Raw genomic sequence first — 16,166 nt, 5'->3', positions numbered from 1 at the left:
AACTGTCAGCACAGAGCCCAACACAGGGCTTGAACTCGTGAACTGCAAGACCTGAGCCGAAGTCTGCTGCTTAACCGACTAAGCCACCCAGGTGCCCCTAAAGGCTATTTTTTTAATGGATCATCTGCTCTCCTCCTGTGGCGCACACACAGTAGACTAATGATTCTCAAACTCAGCATGCATCAGAATCATATGCAGGCAGAGAGGCAAGGAGAGAGGGGGACATGGCTTAAAATGTATATTCCCGGGCCTTGCCTCAAGAGATTATGGGAAGGCAGGACAGGACATGGCTGTGCAGGGAGGGGGAACCCCAGCCCCTTCCTCTGCTCCAGACAGACTTGCCCTCTGGGGGATAGCCCCTAGGTCTATGATCAAGTGTAAGATCTTCATAAACCCCCAAATTTTTATCCTTGGAGCGCAACTATATCAGGTCAAACATTCTAAATATACTGCATCCTACATTAAACATAATTTTTCCTATCTTAAACATTTTGAAAGGATTTTTATAAATTTGGCTTTTGGAATCACTGGACGACAAGAACTCATTGAATTTACAATCAGTTTTATTTCTGAGCAATCATGCGTGTGTTGGGTTTCTTGCCAAGTGAGAAAAACCTACAATTGTCTTTAAATATAATGAAATCTTTATGAGTACTCATTTAACGATTAATGAAGTTGACACAACATTAAATTTTGTAGGCAGGTAAGTAAATATTTATTAATTTTGATTTTGAAATGTTTCTATCATAATTTGGAGCCAATAATGGTTTTTTCTCCGTCTTAAGCAGACCCTTAGAAAGCTATTGAGCCTATCATGCCCACGGATAAAATCCAGGACTGAGGTCAAGGACTCCTAAGGTTGCATCTAAAAGGAGAGTGGAGGGGATGCTGGGTGGCTCAGTTGGTTGAGCACCCAACTCTTGATTTCAGTTCAGGTCATGATCTCACAGTTAGTGAGACTGAGCCCCACGTCAGGCTCTGTGCTTACAGTGTGGAGCCTGCTTGGGATTCTCTCTTTCCCTCTCTCTACCACTCTCCTGCTTGTACTCACCTGCATGCACAAGGGTTCTCTCTCTGCCTCTCAAAATAAATAAATAAAATAAAATAAAAGGACAGTAGAGGTCCCTTCTACTCACAGAAAGGAAAATACCCAACACCAGACAGAAGACCCCAAGTATCCCTGTCTAGGAAACTTGGGCAGTGACAAGGAGTTCAGCAACCCTCTTGAACCAGCCCAGGGCTGCTGGTTCACTAATAGTGACAAGTGATATTTATGGAGCACTAAGTCAATATGTACCCAAGGCCACGGTCTAAGCAATTCATCTGTATCAACTCATTTAAGCCTGGTAACAACCCTGTCAGGTAGGGACTGTTATTATTTTATATTCATCATTTCCATTTTACAAATGAAAAGCCCCAGGCTTAGGGAAGCTAAGACACTTGCCTAGGAGCTGATAAATGAAGCACTGAGGTAGAGCCCTCCAGTGGTCTGACTCTAAATCTCTGCGATGTTGTACCTGCCCCAGGATGGGATCCCCCCAAGTGCCCAGCGTCAGGAAAACACCTGTGGCAGAGAAGCTATCCTCACTGAGTTCCTGAACCTTGAAACTCCTGAGGGACCCTGAGGTCTCCCAGGAGCTCTGACTCAGCTCTCTGGAAGTAAGCCAGGGTGTACACAGCCCCTAATGAACATGAAATAGATTGAAAACAATCAAACAGGACGCCTGGGTGGCTCAGTCGGTTAAGCGTCCGGCTTCAGCTCAGGTCATGATCTCACAATTTGTGGGTTCAAGCCCTGCATCAGGCTCTCTGCTGACAGCTAGCTCAGAGCCTGGAGCCTGTCTTCAGATTCTGTATCTCCCTCTCTCTCTCTGACCCTCCCCTGATTACGCTGTCTCTGTCTGTCTCTCAAAAATAAGAAAAAGAGAGAGAGAGAGAGAGAGAGAGAGAGAGAAAGAAAGAATATAACCAAACAGGAAAAAGAATTTAATGATCAAGATGGTGGTAATACCCCAGCATCCCTTTCTCTCATAGACATTTTAAATGACGGTTCCTTGTCAGGAAAGCCTGTCTAAGAATGTTACAAAGACCAGAGAATCATAAAGGAAAAGTATGATAAATATGACTATGTAAAAATTTAAAACTCCCTCATGGCAAAACAAAAATAGGAGTCAGGAGGCTTGTGTCCAATAAGCCAGTGGTCTTCACTTCAAATGCCCTTCACCCCTAGACCAGGAATAGGAAACAGACATGTCTCCACTATGGCTCGTGGAGTAACATCTCTGGCCTGTCCATCTTTCCCAAGGAAGGTGTGAAGGCACTAGCTTGTTCCCATCTTCACCCGCAGACGCATCGGGGGGCCTCTCTGTCCAGTGAGGGTAGCCTGTGGAAAGTTTTCTCTCAGCAAAGTCCATGGTGACCCTGTGTCCCCAGCTCTCGCCTCCCTTTCCCTCCCTCTCAGTTTCTCACCAGCCACCACTAGGTAGCGCTAGAACTCCATTGGAATCTCCTTTGTCCCTGGCAATTTGGGAGGGGGGGCCTCAAGTCGATTCAAACAGGTTTAAATGTTTACAAGTAGCTCTTTTTCTCTCTCAACACAAAAAGAACTTTTTTGGTGGGGAGGAATACATGTCCTTGTAGCTTCCATTAGCTATTTAATTGTAAAGAAAACGTATCTGTGAGGAAATTAGCCCTATACTTTAGCCACTGACATACTACCCTCTGGGTATATTTGTGTCACTAACGCCACATTCTTATCTTTCATCTTGTGACTGGACCTCCGGAGGAGACCTCCCCATCCCGGTTGCTAGACCAAAGAAGGTCAAATCTATCAACAAAGACTCTTCCAGGACTCAGGGAGAATCTCCCCGAACTTAAGCCAAGTGGAGGTCTTCTTCAGAGTGCCCCAGTTCACACTGGGATGCCGCCCTGGCTGCATCAGGGGGCACCTGATGTGGGCACCTGTGTATGCCCAGCACCAGCACAGCACCATCATGCCCAGTGAACAGCTGTTGCCATGTGGCTAAAGCTTGAGGGTGTGTCGCCTACAACAGGGGCTTCCTAGCTTGCTCTCTGAGCACCTGATCACCCTCACGGCTGGGATTTGCCACTCCCCCAGCCCAGCCATCTTCCAGCACACCCCGCTTCTCAACCACGATGCGCAATCTCAGAAGCTTTATGAGTTTGTGCTGTCAGAAAAGGGAAAACATGGCCCTGGAGCCACACCGCTTTGGTATTTCTTGAACAGAAGTAGAATTCAGAAAATCCAACTGGATGGGTTCCCTCTCCCCAAATCAAACGACTGTGTTTGTCCCCAAGTCTCTGCCTTTAGCCCAACATCCAGTGTCATCTAGAGTCGGATGCCACCCCTGACAGGATTTCCATGCCAGAAAACCAGACCCCCTCGGCAGAAGCTAGAAACAACGTCATGTCAGTTTGGTTAGAAACTCCATGTTCACAGCCTTTAGTCATGTGAAAAAAGAGAGGTGAAAATAATACTACAAAACCAGGCTTATCTCTTTCTTCTGAGAAAAGGAATTAGAAATGCATTAATGAGGAGCACCTGTGTGACCCAGTCAATTGAGCTCCGACTCTTGATTTCGGCTCAGGTCATGATCAGGTCATGGGATGAAGCCTCATATTGAGCTCCATGTTGAGCATGGAGACTGCTTAAGATTCTCTCTCTCCCTCTCTCCCTCTCCCTCTCTCTCTCTCTCTCTCTTCCTCCCTCTCTGCCCCTCTCCCCTGCTTGTGTGCCTATGCATACATGGACTCTCTCTTTTTCTCTCTCTCAAATAAATAAATAAATAAGAACAAACATAGATTTAAAAAAAAGAAAGAAATGTACTGTGAACAAAGGAAATTGTTCCACATTCTGTAACCTGTGGGATGAAGACCAAGTGTAGAAGAATGCTACTGTTTGAACTAGAATATTTTATTTTGTGTAAGTCATATATTTTAATCCTCTTTTTTAAAATAACATTTCTCAATTTATATATGGAAACTTATTTTTTAATTCCATAAAACCACTGCCTGGATAGCCTCTTTTTTTTCTTTTTCTTTTTTTGGAAGATCCAAACAGGCTTATTTTATTTACACACAGAGTAACCTATTTACAACTCCAGGTGTGGATAGGTATGTCACAATACAGGAGACATTTGCTTCCACGCAGGCACCATATAAATTAAGATCATAAATATGAGAGGTAAGTCCCCCACTGAGGACACAAAACAGCCTCTTACTGATCTTTAAAAAAGATTTTAATGTTTTTTTATTTTCAAGAGAGAGAGAGAGAGACAGAGACAGAGCGAGGTTGGGGAGTGGCAGAGAGAGAGACACACAGAATCCAAAGCAGGCTCCAGGCTCTGAACTGTCAGCACAGAGCCAGATGCAGGGCTTGAACTCAAAAATTGCAAGATCATGACCTGAGCCGAAGTCAGATGCTTAACCAACTGAGCCACCCAGGTGCCCCTGATCTTTTAAAAATAGAATTCATATGTACACATTGAAAATCAACAGCACAGAAAGGCATAAAATGGGAAAAAAAAATCCCCTTTCCCTGACCACCCAGTAACTGTCCATATCTTATGTATTCTTCCAGCAAAAAGTGTACATAATACCAGGCAGGCCTGGGAGTCTCGGTCGGTTAAGGTTCTGACTTCAGCTCAGGTCATGATCTCACAGCTGGTGAGCTCAAGCCCCACATCAGACTCTGTGCTGACAGCTCAGAACCTGGAGCCTGCTTTGGATTCTGTGCATCTCTCTCTCTGCCCCTCCCCCAATGGTACGCTGTCTCTCTCTCTCTCTCTCTCAAAAAACTAAACATTAAAAAAATTCAAAAAAGAAAAGTGTACACAATACCAAAACTTTTACATATTTATGTTATTTTATTTAAAAAGGATCATACCATGGACAGTACATTAAACAGTGATTTTTTTTAACCTACCCTAAGATATACTAAATATCTTTTCATACGAACACATAGATTGCTTCATTCTTTTAATAGCTACATAAATGCCATTTTATGGCTGTGACATAATTTATTAAAACAGTCCCCTGTTGATGAAATTTTGGTTGTTTTCAGTTTTCTTGCCATTCAAACAAAGTTATAATGAATATCCTGTTCATTTATCTTGGCTATTTCTACTTTATCTTGGCAAATCCCTCCGTAGGGCAAATTCATACTAGTGTAATTGTTAGCTCCCAGGGCATGTGTATTTAAATTTTTGCTTTAACTATATTGCCAAACTGTCCTAATAAAACCTTATAAATTTGTATTCTAATCATAAATTTATGAAAAGTCATTTCCGGAAGTCCTCATCGACATCAGATAGTATCAACTTTTTAGTTTCCAACTAAGTGACAAGTTTTAAAAGGCACCTGGTTGTTTCGATCGCATTTAATTATATGTGAGAATTAGAATCTTTGCAGGCCACTTGTTTTTTTCTTTTTCTGTGAACAGCCCATTGACATGCTTTGCTCATTTTCCCATAGGATTGTTCATCTCTTTTATTGATTTATATATCCCTCTGCAAATTAAGAAGCATAAATGTTTGTGTGGCTTGTGTTTGGCAAACGCCATTTTTCAGTTTGTTTTTACTTGTTTATTGGTATTTTGCCCGCAGGAGTTGAGGCCTGCATTAACCCTCTTTTCCTTCATAGCTACTAAGTTCTGTGCTCTGTTCACAAAGGATGTGCCTGGCCTCTAATAATGAATACACTTGCCTACATTGTCTTATAAAATTGTTATGATTTTAGTTTTCACGCTGAAGTCTTTGAGCCATTTGGAATTAATTTTGGTATAAAGAATGAGATAGGGGAGCACCTGGGTGGCTCAGTCAGTTAGGCGTCCGGCTTCAGCTCAGGGCATGATCTCACGGTTCATGGGTTTGAGCCCCGCATCGGGTTCTGTGCTGACGACTAGCTCAGAGCCTGGAGCCTGCTTCGGATTCTGTGTCTCCCTCTCTCTCTGACCCTCCCCTGCTCACACTGTCTCTCTCTCTCAAAAATAAATAAAAAACATTAAAAAATTAAAAAAAAAGAATGAGATAGGAATTCAGTTAAGATTTTCTCCAATGGTTGGCCAGCTGTTCCAACGCCATGTGTCAGATGCACCCCCAGTTTCTATTTTCATCCTCCTTCCAATCCCTGAAGAGCCACGTGGCTCCATGTGGTCACCAGAGTGGAGGCCACATAAGTGCCACATTGCTTTACCCCAGGTCTGCCAGAGTCACACCAAAAGGTCCTGTCAGCAGAATCCCACAGAGGCCTCTGTCACCTGGGTAGAGAGCAGCCGGGCTCTCAGAGACAGAAAGGACACGACTGCTGTGCTAGACATGAGGGAACAATGGTCTCCCTGTCCTGAGAGACAAGTGGGACATGCGTCCAATGTCTTCCTCGTGAAGGAAAAAGAAAGAGAAACCTCAGGGGAGAGTGTACTCACTATAGAAAGAAGAAACAGAGGGGCACCTGTATTTCTGAAAACACACACTTATCCGTACATTCTGCACATGCATATCACACACATTCACACCACACACACGTGTGTACACACATGCACTCACAAGTACGCCTACACCCTGACACGCGCACACACGCTCACACTTCAGATACACTGAACATCTCCAATATGGGCACCTAGTCTTAAAGAACCCTCTCAGTCACAGGAATTCCAAGAATGGTAAAGCCAATGTTTCTCAAATAATATCCAGTTTCCTATTCAAGGACAAAAAATCTGGAAAACCCCCCAAGATGTAACTGTCAGGCCCTAATACAAGAAGAAAAAAAAAGAGAGAAAGAAAGAAACCAAGACTTGTCCTATAAAGATCTTCTCATTGCACAGTAACGTATGTCTAAAACTGCTAAAAAGATTTAAGTCATCATTAAAATGAAAATGTGAATTGAAAAAATTTCCCCAGAATTTAAAGACCCAGAAGAACATAGCCACAGACCGCTGGGGTGGTGTAAGGGGTTAAGAAAGGCTGCGTTGGGGTGCCTGGGTGGCTCAGTCAGTTGAGCATCGGACTTTTGGTTTTGGCTCAGGTCCTGAACCCAGAGTTGTGGGATCAAGCCCCACATCAGGCTACACACTGAACATGGAGTCTGCTTGAGATTCTATCTGTCTGTCTCTCTCCCTCCGCCCCTCCCCTGCTCATGCTCTCCCTCTAAAATAAAAATGCCAAAAACTATTTTTTAAAAGAACAAAGGAGGAAAGGCTGGGTTAAGGCATTATCATGCAGCTCAACAATTTTTTTCAAATTTTTTTAAGTTTATTTTGAGACAGAAAGTGAAAGCATGAGCTGGGGAAGGGCAGAGAGACAGAGAGAGGAAGGAGAGAGAATCTCAAGCAGGCTCTGCGCTGTCAGCATGGAGGCTGATTGGGGGCTCTAAGCCACGAACTGTGAGATCATGACCTGAGCTGAAATCAAGAGTCAGTAGCTTAACCAGCTGAGCCACCAGGCGCCCCTACTGAGGAAAGTAAGTCTCTCTCCAGCTCTTCCCTCTACTTCTGCCTCTCCTGGTTCAGCAGACCCAGGCTCCCAGCAACAAAATGTGATCCTTCTCCCCTTTTACCTTGTTCTATACACCCTTTGAGTATTTCCAATGAGAATGGTTTATGATTTATACTGGGAAATTTCTAAAATCATGATTATGAAAGTAGATAGTTAGAAAATACAGAATGTTTAAAATGCAAAGATACACTCACACCTGGGAAGATACTATCTCTTTACGTTGTGGCGGGCTGACCTGGGGGCTGTCTCCCCTCTCCGGTTTGGAGCTGTGAACAGGTTGGCCTAGAAGAGACCTTGTCCCAGTTCCTGGCAGTGTTCTCCCAGAAGGACTGGTTGATCTTTTCTGGAGAGTCCTTAGGTTTCAGGGGGCTGGGGGCCCTGAGGGTCAGCAGCCCAGCAGGTAAGTAGAGCTGGAAGGTACAGAAGGAGGATCCTGGCTTCCTTCCTGGCTCTGTCCCCACCAGGCTGTATGACCTCAGACAGACGACCAGCCTTTCTGGGACCCGTGCCCTCCTGAAGAATATGGCGCTGGTGATTCTTGGCTACATTAAGAGCCCAAGAAATGAACCAGGCTAGAAGAGTTTCTCGGGGTCACACTTGCATTCCCGTGATGGCCCGCCCACCCCCTCCAGTTCACAAAGGGACACAAAGAGTCACACACACACACACACACACCCTCACACACACACCACACACTACAGTAGAGTCAGAGAGAGACAGAGACAAATGAGAAACAGAGAGAGAAAGGGAGAGAGAGACAGAGATTAGGACAGGGCCTACATTGTACTCATCGGCTTCCTAGGAACAGACAGCAAGGCAGGTGCAGGCCAAGTGGCAGAGAGGACAGAGCTAGAAATGAAATGAAGACGTCTGGGCATCACTATCCCAGAGAACAAACACTTGCTGTCACCAGCTATGCACGCAGCACCGTGCTGGACGCTGCAGAGAACCAGCTGCAGCCCAAATCCCTACCCTCATTGGATGTCCATGCCCATGCCCCCGCCCCCCAGGAGGAAGACTGATAACAGGCCAAGGTAGCCTTTCAGGGGCCAGAGGGACAGCAGAGGCTCCCACAGAGCTAAGGTCACCAGGGGTGGGTCTTGGTGACAGGGCTGCGTTTGAGCTGCGTCTTGAAGAGCAGGTGGGAGGAAGGGGCAAGGGCAAGGGGGGAGGATGTGGAGGTAGGAAGGCACATCTGGGTACAATTAAGAGCACCTTGAATGCCAACCTATGGAAGCTGAGGGAGCCCCTAGTCACACCTGAGCAGGTGAGTGATGCAGAAGAAGCTGTGCTTTAGAGGGACCTGGGCTGGTCAGGTGCCCAGATCTGGGGACAGTGGAATAAAATGGAGAAGAAGGTTGCAGGCATCCACTGACTCCTCCAGGCCCCTTGCACGACACCTCCTGTCTGATACTGCATCCCAGCAAGCCCACACTACTGGCCCACAGCGGGCTGCTCCTCACCTCCTTGCCTCTGCCCATATGGTACCCTCTGCCAGGAAGACCTGGCCCTTCCACAACCCCTAACCCAGCAAATGCTAAAACCTGGTTTAGACTCTTCTCAAGGGTCTTCTCTTCCAGGCAGGCTTCCAGCAGGGTGAGGGGCCCCCTGGCTCCCCCCAGCATGAAAGCCGACATGAAATCTACCTGGGCTCAGCTGAGTCAAATCGGGTTTTTGACTAAGACTGGAAAATATAATTGGCCTCGTCAGCATTGTTCCCTTACCACACCCAGAATTTGCCTGTCCCCTACACAAAGCCCCACCAGCTGACAGGCTTAGGATCCAAACCCTGAAGAGAGGAAGGTATGGGCTGGGGAGGGGGCAGTGACAGGGTGCGGAACATTTGCCTAGAGGTGTTTTGAGCTGGCACTGCAGAACAGTGACCTTCCTTCGGAGAGGAGAAGCGTGGCACTGGGGGACAGCCGGGGGTCGGAGCTGGGTGTAGGGGGCACTCGTGGAGAGAGCCTGCCCCCACCTCACGTCCTTGGCGGGACACCAGAAGCTGGGCTGGAGGCTGAACGTCGCCCCCTCCTTGTCCCCTCTGGCCTTTGGAAGAGAAGACCCTCCTCTGCCCCGCCAGGCTTGCCCCTAGAGTGGCCTGGATTTGGCCAGGAAGGTGGCCGGAGGCTTGCTGCTACTCGGAGACCCACGGCTGCCCACTGCCCCCTGGCCAGAGCCATGGAAAAGTTCCGGGTGCTTCTCCAGCACTTTCAGTCCAGCTCGGAGTCAGTGATGAACGGCATCTGCCTGCTGCTGGCCGCGGTCACTGTCAAGCTGTACTCCTCCTTCGACTTCAACTGCCCCTGCCTGGCACGCTACAATGCCCTCTATGGCCTGGGCCTGCTGCTCACACCCCCACTCGCCCTTTTCCTCTGTGGCCTCCTTGCCAACCGGCAGTCCATGGTGATGGTTGAGGAGTGGCGCCGGCCCGCCGGGCACCGGAGGAAGGACCCAGGCATCATCAGGTATGGTCCCACACCACCTAGCTACCCCTGGGCATAATCGGTCGTCTCCCCCCCCTCAGACACTGCCGGTGACTCCTCATGGGTGTTGGTAAGGCTCCCCCACCCACCCCCAAAGTCACTCTCAGGTGGGGCCCCTTCCTCCCCAAGGGAGGGAAACACCAACTCACCAAGCCTCACTAGCCAGTTTCCACTCTGGAAACAGAGGTTTCCGTTCCTGTAATTTGTCACCCTTCTATGGCCAGTGCAGGATTCCCCAAAATTGCCCAGGTCACATCTGTCCTCTGGCCATGAATTACACTCAGCACATACATGAAGGGCCATCTCCTGACACGAACAGCCAGTGCTCACACACAGTAGGAGGGATGATGGGCTTCGAGGCTGCGTTCCCTCTCCCATAAGCTCCTCCGGGAACAGGGACATCCCCTGTTGTATGGCACCATGTCCTCAGAGCCTCACGCCAGCTTGGTGTCCATATCAGAACCAGGTGGTGGAAGTTCGCAACAAGGCCTCAGTATCACCTTCGGCCCATGCTGGTCTTAGAAAACACCAGAGCCACCCCTATCTATGCTGTATTTACAATTGCCTGCTGGGTAGGTCGTGCCCACATATACACAGCCCAGCATATGTCATTTCATGTTCTGTATACAGTCCAAGTCAGAGACGACAGACAGCTGCATGCTGTGCACAGGGGCCTCTGCTCCGTGGTGCAGAGGCCCCCTGCTCCCTATGATTCAGCCACACGGGGAGGGTCATACGCGTGAGCTGCGCACTTTGCCTTTTCCTCCGGAACCCGGGACCCAGTAAGTCCAGCTCCCCTGGGCTCCTGTCCTGTGACCCACACGCAACCTCCCGAAGGGCAGAAGGACAGAGGGTGGCTTCAGGACCTGGAGGGAGGTGTGCCAGGCACTGCCTCCAGAAAGGTTATAGGGTGGGGCTGTTTTATTTGAGACTCCCCCACAAAAGCAGTTCTGGGGAGAGGGTGATAAATGGGCAACTGGAGTCACTCCTTCTGGGGACTCGCTGAGAACACGGGTAGAACACACCTCAGGATTGTCCCACTGAGAGTCTACAAAGCTGGGGTCTTTGCCCACCGGGCCTCAACCCTGTGGACTGAAGGTTGGTTGGGGTCATTAACTCTCCTGGCTTTCAGCCTTCCACTCTGGGAACAGAGACCTGAAGCCCTAACTAAGGCAGAGAGAGCCCCACAGGTAGTTGAGATCAGGGGCCCTCAGTACCGCCAGGGGAATGGAACTAAGATCTAAGTGCCCCCAGCATGGGCAGGGCACCAGCAGAGCCTAGAGTCCGAGGCAGAGAGCTCCCCAGTGTTCCAGTCTCAGGACTGCTGGGGGAGACTTTCCCAACCTCCTGGGGTCCCAGCCCCCCTCCTTCCTCCCTGTCCTCTGCTGTTGGGACCTCTGCAGGGGAAGCTGCAGCCATTTCTTGATGTCACCTCAGCATGCATTTCTCAGCCCTCCTGGAAGTCCATCCTCACATCTCTCCTGTAGCCTTCCTGCTCCGGCCGAATCCCAGCTGCCTCTGCAGCCCTCCCTGCCTCTGGCCCTAGGTATATGTGCTCCTCTGTGCTGCAGAGAGCGCTGGCTGCGCCCCTCGTCTGGATCCTACTGGCCCTCCTCGACGGGAAGTGTTTTGTGTGTGCCTTCAGCAGCTCCGTGGACCCTGATAAGTTTCTGGACTTTGCCAACATGACCCCCAGCCAGGTGCAGCTCTTCCTGGCCAAGGTGCCCTGCAAGGAGGATGGGCTGGTCAGGGACAGTCCCGCGAGAAAGGCAGTATCTCGCTACCTACGGTGCCTGTCACAGGTAATTCGGGTGGTTCTCTCCCAGCCCCGGAAAACAGCCTGCCCTGGTTCCAAGGGGCGTGGGGGTGAGGAGGTGCAAATGTTTTCCGGTGGCCCCTCCCTACTGCTAGAGACCCAATTAAGGAGCAGGTGGTCCCCGGAAGGATCAGGAGCATGATCCATATAGAGGACACTGTTGGGCCTTAAGAAGTGGACATTTTGCCTTCAACGCTAACTCACCCCAGGGCAGAGACCAGGTGCCCGTACCCTCCAGAAGGCAGCTAGTTCCATCCCCAGGAGGCTAGATGACAGGAAAGCATTGGAAATAACCTGCTCTGCCCTGCCTCCCACCCCATACACACATTCTTGCCACCTCTCAGAAATAATACTAATCGCCACTGAGCACTTATGTATCAGGCACTGTGCTTAGCATTTCATATGCATTGGTTTATTTAATTCTTGGAACAACCATATGAGGCAGGTGCAATCATTATCATCCAATTTTACAGATGAGGAAATTAAGCTTCTGAGAGTTTAGTTCACGGATCCAAGTCGCACAGCTCCTAAGAGGCAGGGCAGGGATCTGAAGTGCAGTCACACCAAGCCCCCGGAACCATCTCCCTGCAGTGCAGGTCCTCCCCACAACGCCTGGCTCCCCAAGCTAGCATCCCCGCCATCACCCTGGGGACAGACCCCAGTCCCACCCCCATCCCAGACTCCAGATTCCACCACCATCTCTCCCAGAGCCCCAGTTGTGCTGTGTTCCCCCCAAAAGTATTTACATGAACCCACCACATACATAGCATCACTGGGGCTACAGGGAATAAAAACACAGCCCAGCCCTTTGTGAGACCAAGACAGACTCATGGCAAATGCAGGCCCATGCATGACAGAGATGGGACCAGTACTCAGGATGCCTTGGATTCGGGGTCAGATTCTGCCTTGACCACATTACTCCCCCTCTGGGTTTCAGTCTCTCCCACAGTTGATTTGGTCTCCCCCATGTGGATGAGCCCTGCAGGCTTAAATTCTCTGGGCTCTTGCTAGTTCACTGGAAAGAGTGTAGAATTTTCAATCAGACCAAGGTTTGAGTCCTGAGTCAGATATAGGTTATCAGGCACATTAAATGTTCCTTGTATATAAAACACTCACACGACTATTTTAGATTGGCAGGTGGAAGGAAGGATCCTGAGAGAGGCCAAATAAGAGAGCTGTGTAAACCACATCCACAAATGATAAGGATTCAAATATGTCTTTGTGGCTTAGAGGAGTGATTTCTCTGCCTGCCCCAGGAGCACACAGTTTCTCTGTGTGTCGTAAGCAAGGCCTTGGAGAGACTAAAGCTTTGGGTGGGCAGAGAGGAGGGACAGGTGTCGGGTAGGTGTAGGATCCAAACTGAAGGAACTCTTCAAATTTTCCTCACACTCGTCCTGGGAACACTGTTCCCTGTTCATATCACCCTTCACATCTCAGCCTCAATCTCACTATTCCCTAAGACCTCAAGTTCAGATTGGGTTACCCTCCTCTGTACTCCCATGACCCCCTACACAGCCCAGAACACGGCATTCAGCCAGTCTATCACCAACTTTATTGTTTCCTCCACAAGTGTGCACTCTATGAGAGCAAAGACTGAGTCCTCAGTGCCTCTCCCAAAATAAAGGATGGTTGGCTGCAGAGATGGGATGGATAAGTATGTGTGAGGATTGATGAAGGACTAGATAAAAAGCAAAAGGATGACGGATGGATAGATGGATGGATGGTGGGTAGATAGATGGATGAATGGATGGTGAGTGGATGGATGGATGTGGGTGGATGGATAAATGGATGGATGGTGGATAGGTAGATGGATGTATGGATGGTGAGTGGGTCGGTGGATAGATGGATGGTGGGTGGATGGATGGGTGAGTGGTAGATGGATGGATGGATGGATGGGAGTGTAAGGGAGGCAAAGTTTTGCCTCTACTCATCATAGGTTTTCAGCTGACACTCTAACAAAAAGGCAAATTAATAGGAGGAAAACACAATTTATTAATGTGTGCAGTGTGCATCAAGTGAAAGAAACCTAAAACAACGAAAGAGTACCTCAAAGTGGTGGCTTAGAACCGCAACTCATCTAGCGTCTTCAACAAAGAACAATACCTTTGTAGAGCAATGGCAGGACAAAGGAGAGCCATGTTAGTCTCCAAGGGCGGAAACCATGGGAAGGTAAACACATGAGAGGGACTAATGGAGTAAGGTTTGTTGGCAGATTCTCTGGCGCAGTCTCTGGGCTGATAGAGTTCTCTCCCAATAAAAGGGGAATGTACTTCCTGCCTTTAGGCAGAAAAGAGGAGGGTCAAGAAAACTGTTCCTATGGATGCTGTTTCTCAATTGTCTTCAGTACAAGATACTTTTTGTGTCAAAGAGGCATATGTTGGGGTAACATATTCTGGTTTCCTTCCAGAGGAAGATTTGGAGGTTGAATGGTGGGAGGGTGGATGATAAATGGAAGAAAGAATGAGACTATGGGAACATGAATGGATGGGCAGGAGGATGTATGACAGATTCAAGGACAGTCACAGGATGGTTGGATGGGAAGCTGACAGACACATTAGCCAGGTAAGAGGATGGATGACTGGATGGATGGGTGGAGAAACAGATATATGGATGGATGGATGGAAGGGAGGATGGGTGGAGGTGGTTGGTAGGATGGATGATTAAATGGGAGCATAGATAGATTTGGGGAGAGATGGGAGAGGTGAGTAAAGGGAGAGACTTTGGAACACCCTTGCCACACTGTATAGAACCTGGCCTCTCTTCCGCCCAACCTGGTGCCCCTCTCCCCCCACCCCCTCCAGGCCATCGGCTGGAGTATCACCCTGCTACTGATCATCCTGGCTTTCCTGGCCCGCTGCCTGAGGCCTTGCTTCGACCAGACAGTCTTCCTGCAGCGCCGATACTGGAGCAACTACGTGGACCTGGAGCAGAAGCTCTTCGACGAAACATGCTGCGAGCATGCGCGGGACTTTGCGCACCGCTGCGTGCTGCACTTCTTTGCCAGCATGCAGAGCGAAATGCGGGCACGGGGGCTGCGCCGGGACACCGCGGACAGGGACCCTGAGCCCCCCGAGATGCCCAAGCCCCCCGATGGCCTGGACGGCGGCGGAAGCGGGAAGGGCCACCTGCGCGCCGTTTCCAGCCGGGAGCAGGTAGACCGCCTCCTACGCACCTGGTACTCCAGCAAACCGCCCCTCGACCTCGTGGCATCCCCTGGGCTCTGGGGGGGTGGCCTCAACCACCGCGCCCCCACGGTGGCCCCAGGCACCAGGCTGTCCCAGCACACTGACGTGTAGGGACCCCAGCGGTGTCCCGACGTGAAGTGCTCGCATTGAAGACGGTCTGGGGGATTTCCAGGCTGTGCTGACCCCAAGGCAGGGCAACCTAACCCTTGCTGGCCTCCTTCTCCCTAACAGCCCAATCTCTGGCCTAGTTTCAGGGTGTGGCCTCCCGTGTGCTCTAAAGCAGTGCTTCACAAACTTCAATGAGCTCACTGTTCCCCTGGGCTCTTGTTAAATGCAGATTCTGATTCCTTGCATCCAGAACTGGGTCCGAGATTGCATTTCTGTCCTGCTACCAGGTCGTACTGACGCGTGTGAACTAGAAAGAGCCTAAACAGAGCTAAGTAGCAAGAGTCTAAATAGATCTGCCAAGAATTCTGGGTCCTAGATGTCCAGATATAAATTAAATAATAATATTGGGGCACTTGGGTGGCTCAGTCGGTTAAACGTCTGACTTCGGCTCAGGTTATGATCTCATGGTTTGTGGGTTTGAGGCCCTTATCAGTTTGTGTGCTCTGAGCCTGGAGCCTGCTTCAGATTCTGTGTCTCCCTCTCTCTCTGCCCCTCCCAGTTCATGTTCTGACTCTCTCTCTTTCAAAAATGAATAAACATTAAAATAATAATAATAATATAATAACATCTAACATGCTTAAATGGTACTTAACTACATGTCAGGCATTGTTCCAATGACTTTACATATATAGCTCATTTAATTCTCATGATAACCTAATGAAGTGGGATGATTATTAGTTCCATTTTAGAGGAGCAAACTGAAGCCTAAGGAGGTTGAGTTGCCCAAGGTCACCCAGGTAGGAGCTGGAATTTTATTCCAGGAGTCTGGCTGCTACATTAAGTCTAGACTCCTATATTCCTCAGCCCTCTACATTGTTTGTGCATTTGTTTTCAGCATTCTGGTTGCATTTCCTGCAGCTTCCACCATGTTTGTGTGAGTAAGTGCTCGCAAGCTCCAGGTGTGTGGTATTCGGACCAGATCTGAAAATCAGGGCAGAGGGAGGGGGGCGCCTGGGTGGCTCAGCCAGTTAAGCATCCGACTTTGGCTCAGGTCACAATCTCT

General features: G+C 49.0%; 1 protein-coding gene across 1 annotated transcript; it reads left to right on the top strand.

The window, feature by feature from the left end:
• The first annotated feature begins 9,689 nt into the window (after nucleotides 1-9,689).
• Nucleotides 9,690-15,352, top strand: CALHM3 (calcium homeostasis modulator 3). The gene is made up of 3 exons (XM_029916679.1): nucleotides 9,690-9,976; nucleotides 11,541-11,796; nucleotides 14,612-15,352. The coding sequence occupies exons 1-3, from the start codon at nucleotides 9,690-9,692 to the stop codon at nucleotides 15,104-15,106; spliced, it is 1,038 nt and encodes a 345-aa protein (XP_029772539.1). The 3' UTR covers nucleotides 15,107-15,352.
• Nucleotides 15,353-16,166: the final 814 nt, after the last annotated feature.

Source organism: Suricata suricatta, chromosome 2, assembly GCF_006229205.1.
Source record: "Suricata suricatta isolate VVHF042 chromosome 2, meerkat_22Aug2017_6uvM2_HiC, whole genome shotgun sequence".
Taxonomy (NCBI): Eukaryota; Metazoa; Chordata; class Mammalia; order Carnivora; family Herpestidae; genus Suricata; species Suricata suricatta.
This window is presented reverse-complemented; position numbering and strand designations above follow the sequence as displayed.